Source organism: Lolium perenne, chromosome 3 (assembly GCF_019359855.2).
Source record: "Lolium perenne isolate Kyuss_39 chromosome 3, Kyuss_2.0, whole genome shotgun sequence".
Taxonomy (NCBI): Eukaryota; Viridiplantae; Streptophyta; class Magnoliopsida; order Poales; family Poaceae; genus Lolium; species Lolium perenne.
In genome coordinates, this window is record NC_067246.2 from 110,330,161 (window position 1) to 110,335,296 (window position 5,136).

The 5,136-nt window shown below is 37.8% G+C and overlaps 1 protein-coding gene across 1 annotated transcript; it reads left to right on the top strand.

Annotated features, from left to right (window-relative positions):
* Positions 1–607: 607 nt before the first annotated feature.
* LOC127339545 (protein FAR1-RELATED SEQUENCE 5-like) lies at positions 608–2,983 on the top strand. Its single transcript, XM_071827296.1, has 3 exons — positions 608–742; positions 830–1,000; positions 1,223–2,983. Exons 1-3 carry the CDS (start codon positions 608–610, stop codon positions 2,981–2,983), a joined length of 2,067 nt encoding a protein of 688 aa, XP_071683397.1.
* The last annotated feature ends 2,153 nt before the right edge of the window (positions 2,984–5,136 follow it).

The following is a 5,136-nucleotide window of genomic DNA, read 5'->3' on the forward strand; positions in this document are numbered from 1 at the left end:
AGAGATTTAGGGTGCTCAGGTTATAGACAAAATCATCCAAGTGGTTTATGGGATGAGTCCTTGATCTGAGAGAGGAAATTCACCCACCAGCATATGGTATAAAAGGAAAGGTTAGTCCTTAATTCAACTATCACATGCATTTTTCATCTAGAAAAATTAGAAAATCATCTGTTCATTACCTTCATTTACAATAATAGAAAAATATAGAAAAGGTTCAGCATAGTAGAATATTACATGGGGAAAAATACTATGTACATCACAGAAAGAAACTTACAGAACACTGATCGCTTTACACAGCTCAAAAAAAGAAATACAAAAAGAGACAGAAAATAAGAAAAACTCTGGTAACATCTTCCTGTGTACTAAAAATTACACAGGACACGAAGAAAAAAATGGTGACACTGTGTATCATCTGTCCATAATTCTTTGTCCATAGCTCCACAGACTCCTATTGACTTGCACACAAAAAAGTTAAATCCTCCATTATCTGAAAAAGGCAGGTATGAAAAAAAAACATTGATTAAAACTCATATACATAAACATGTGACTATGAAAAAAATGTAAAACAGAAAGAATAACTCTGATCTAACAATAATTTCTATTGCAGATGGATACAACAAAAGCGAATGAGTCAGGAAAAACACAACAGGAGGATGGAACAACTGCTGCAGAAAGTATATTTGGATCTATGACATGGAAGACACCAATACATTGCCGGAGGATGGTAGATAAATTTGCACAGGTAATGAACCTCTGCAGACTATGGAGATGGGATTTGTTCATATCCTCAAAAAAGAAAACTAATAAAAGTCTTTGTTACACATTACAGGCATTTCTTCAGAGAAGGAAAGAGAAAGCTGAGCTCGAAAGCTTGGCAGAGCTACAAGCAGTTGAAGAAAGTTTTTACATGCACAAGCAAAACTCCGAAGCGGAAGGACATATGTCATCAAACATCACAAGGGCGAGCAAACAAAAATGCAAGGACTTCGATTTAAATGAGGTAACATGTCAAATTGCTTCATGTAACATAATTTACAACAAAATAAAGTAAAACATTGAGTTTCTTTGGGAGACATTAACAAAACACTATAGCTGATACCCCAAAAAACCATGATGCATCTATGTGAAACCAGGTGCTCAAATTCGAGAACGAAGACAACGAAGGATATGCTGATAGCAACATCCCAGAAATGCATGCAGATGGTGCATCATTTCTTGCGAGAATGCACTTGATGACAATGCTGATTATTCAAATGGTAATGAGCATGGGAACAAAGAAGATGATAAATATGAAGAAATTCTTGAGTCAGTGCTGAATCCAGAGGAACCGACTGCTGAAGAGCTTGAAATGGACAGAATGTTTGCAAACAAGAAGTATCCAACAATGCAAGAAATATCAGAGGCATCTACTCCCACAGTTGGGATGGAATTTGATTCAAAAGAGGATGCATTCTTCTTCTTTGCAGTGTACGCAAGAAGGGTTGGATTTGCAATAAAAAAGGACACCTCCTACGAGTCTAGAAAAACCAATAAAATAACAAGACAGACATTTGCATGCAACAGGTGTCATGACGATACATACGTTGACAGTGCACTCAGACAGAGACGGACTTCCAGGATTGTGCAGACAAAATGCAAAGTCGGAATGTTTGTGAAGGAATACAGAGGAAAGTGGTCAATAAGTAACATAAGACTAGAACATAACCACAACCTAGCTCCGTCAGAGTGGATAGTAAGGTTCATGAAGTGTCACAGGTCAATGTCTGCCTCAGACAAGACTCTAATCCACATCCTACAAGAGACAAGAGTTCCACCCAGGAACATAATGAAAATATTCAGGAAAACAAGGGGAAGCTTCAGGGCAGTTCCAATTGATACAAAAAACCTAGAAAATGAGCTAGCAAAAGAAAGAAAGAAAATTAAGAACAGGGACATTGAAGAGTTGCTGCTACTATTCAAGGAAGCACGTGAAAAAATGCCTGGATTCAGACATTCAATTGATGTTGATAGCGATAATAGAGTGAAAAGTATATTTTGGACAGACCAAATAGGGAGGGCAAACTACTCAAAGTTTGGTCAATTTGTATCATTTGATACAACATTTTCAACCAACCAGTATGGGATGCCATTTGCTCCAATATTAGGGGTTGATAACTATGATAAAACAGTCGTGTTTGCAGTAGGATTGCTGGAGGATGAGAGAGCAGACACTTTCAAGTGGCTATTTGAGGAATTCCTGTCTGCCATGGACAACAAGCACCCAGAAACTATAATAACAGACCAAGACGTTGCAATGGGGATTGCAATATCTAAAGCATTACCTTACACAGTGCACCGTTTCTACAACTTTCACATCAGCAAGAACCTGGATGACAAGTTGTCCCTATTCTTCGCAGTAAGAGGGAATCTAAAGGAAGAACTAAGAGCAGTTATAAGGAACTCATTTACTCCAGAGGAATTCAAAAATAGCTGGCATGATCTACTAGAGCGTCATAATGCTTTGGGAGAGCCACACCTGGACAGGATATATGACATCAGAGCTCAGTGGGTCCCAGCATATTTCAAAGAGAGATTCTTCCCATTCACTTCATCGATGGGAAGAAGTGAGAGCACAAACTCCTTATTCAAACACTACGTAAAAAGGAAGGATTCGATTGCAATATTCTTCAAGGAGTATATCATAATACAAGAAAAGAAACAGTCCGACCTAGATCGCCTAAGAGAGAAAAGTGAGTTCAAGGAGTCTGTGAATTGGGGATTCAACCCTCTTGAAAGGGAAGCTATGAAAATCTACACAGACCCAATATACGGCAAGTTTGCTGAAGAGCTAAGGAAGGGTACTGCTTACAATGTTGAAGTTGTGGAAGAGAAGAGATTATATAGAGTGATTAGGGTGACTAACTATAGGAATGCAGAGTTCCCCAGATCAACATATATGGTTAGTGTTTCCCCTGATGAGGATGTGTACAAATGCTCGTGCTGAAAGATGGCTCGTGATGGAATACAATGCTGCCATGTCTTGAGGGTGGCTACTCATATTGGTTTGACTGAGCTTCATGTCAGTTTCATCAACCCTAGATGGACTACTGCAGCTGGGATAGAAGTAGCACGATTGACGGAGAGAAGAGGCAATACAGCATCACAGAATACACACTTGGCTGTTAGACACTCAATTGAAATGAGCAAAATATCACACATACTATCTATTGTCTGCACGGATGATAGGTCATACGACTTGTTTGCTGAAGGAGTTGCTGAGCTGAAGAAAGCTATATCCAAAGATGCAATTGAACGCCTCCAGACGAAAGAAAAAGTCACACGTAAGAGAAAAAAGGTTGATGACCCAGTTCAACAAGATACTGACAATACGCGTCATGAACACAGAGAAGACAACAATCATGGACACAACAATGAACAGATACACCCCGAGGAGAAAAATTCAAGTGACGAAGAAAAAAATGAAGATGAGCATCGCCCTTATAAGGATCCACCACAGTCAGGAAATCCAGGGTTCAACCTAGGTGAAAGACCTATGAATTTCCATGAGAAATCTGCTGCAAAACTAAAGAAAAAGGCTGCACCAATATTGTGTGGACTTTGCAGGTTGCCTGGACACAAAAGACCAAAATGCCCAGACAGAGACAAGGTACTGTACTAACTTACAGAAAATATACACAGAAGTACAAGAAACTATTAAAAAAGTTATTACCATTTACTAAATTTATCCCATGTACAAAAAATACACAGGTTGGCATGAACATACCAGGAATGAATTCCCAAAAAGAAGAAGGGAACCCATGACAAAGCAAGAAGGATGAGGGAAAAGCAGGATGGAACTATGCAATGAAAAAAGTAGTACATTCATTTGTGTAATGGTCATGCTGTGTATGTCGTACGAACTTGTAATACGAAAATTTGGATAATTATTTTTCCGTTGTATAAATTATGAAAACTATCCTTGATAATTATTAACCCAGTCGTCTGTCAAGAAAATGTACTTATCAACGCCCTGACCAGTTATGTATCAACCCTCCAAGTAGTTGTTTATCAAATGTAACAAACGTGAAAAATTATCAACCCAGTCGCCTATCAAACAGCTGTGAAAAAGAACATGAACTTATCAACACCATCCCCCAAAAACACCCCTGACTAGGTCGAATTCTTGAAAGTTATCAACCGCTCTTCAAAGTGTTTATCAACCTCTGAGCATATTGTTTACCAGCCTTTTGATAATTCCATGAACAACAATAAATTAAGTTACAAACAAAAAAATAGACAAAATTACATTTTAGCTCGTAACAAAATACCAACCTGCCCCCCCTCACCAACCACTAAATCATATATTTACCAACGGTTAATGTTACAAATTACCAAGCCAAAAGAATAAGAAAAAATGCTGATTAATCAGACTGCAAGTAAAAAGAGAAGTAGCTTATTAATGCTGTAAGTGGTAGTTTATTTGAGTTGCATCTGGTAGTTCATACCTCACAGAGCGTTGCTTTCCAACAGGTACCTCCAATTCTGCAACTTGTTGAGAGGGTGGTTTAACCAATTCCATGTTAGGACCTCCCTAAGTTCTGGTATCTGATCATAAGTGATAGCAGGTACAACACGGCCATTCCAAAGTTCAAGGAACTTAAGCATAAAATAACCACAATCAATGCTTCAAAAAAAAGATACAAAAAAAGATTTGTGAGCTATCATATACAAAAAAATGTCCAACAGTGAACAAAGCATAAGTTAGATAAAGAAGAGAACATACTTGTTATTTTGCTTAGGAGCTTCAACGAAAATCAACTCATAGTCATCAATCTGTTTTGATGAACTGGAGTAATTTATACGATACATGCACTTGATAGCATCAACTAGATCGCTAGAATGATTAATGAGCGATTCGTCATCAGGACCACGCGCAGAATCAAGAACTTCAAACCTTTTTTTCTTAAAATTCAAGAACAGTAAATACCAATGACCACAGGGCTTTTTTTCTATTCCAAGATTCTGAAGGACAGCAAAACACAACTGAAAAAAACAAAAAGGAAAGATGAAAACAAGGGTCAGGGAAATAAAAAATAATGTTCACAAGTAACACAAATCGAAAAACATCAACACAGAAAAGTTTACCAGATTTTGGTG

Bases quoted from the DNA above. Each gene is read 5' to 3' on its own strand.
- LOC127339545 (XM_071827296.1), top strand. From the start codon at position 608: ATGGATACAACAAAAGCGAATGAGTCAGGAAAAACACAACAGGAGGAT. The intron at 743-829 runs GTAATGAACCTC...TACACATTACAG, and splicing joins TGGTAGATAAATTTGCACAG to GCATTTCTTCAGAGAAGGAA. The intron at 1,001-1,222 runs GTAACATGTCAA...ATTTCTTGCGAG, and splicing joins AGGACTTCGATTTAAATGAG to AATGCACTTGATGACAATGC.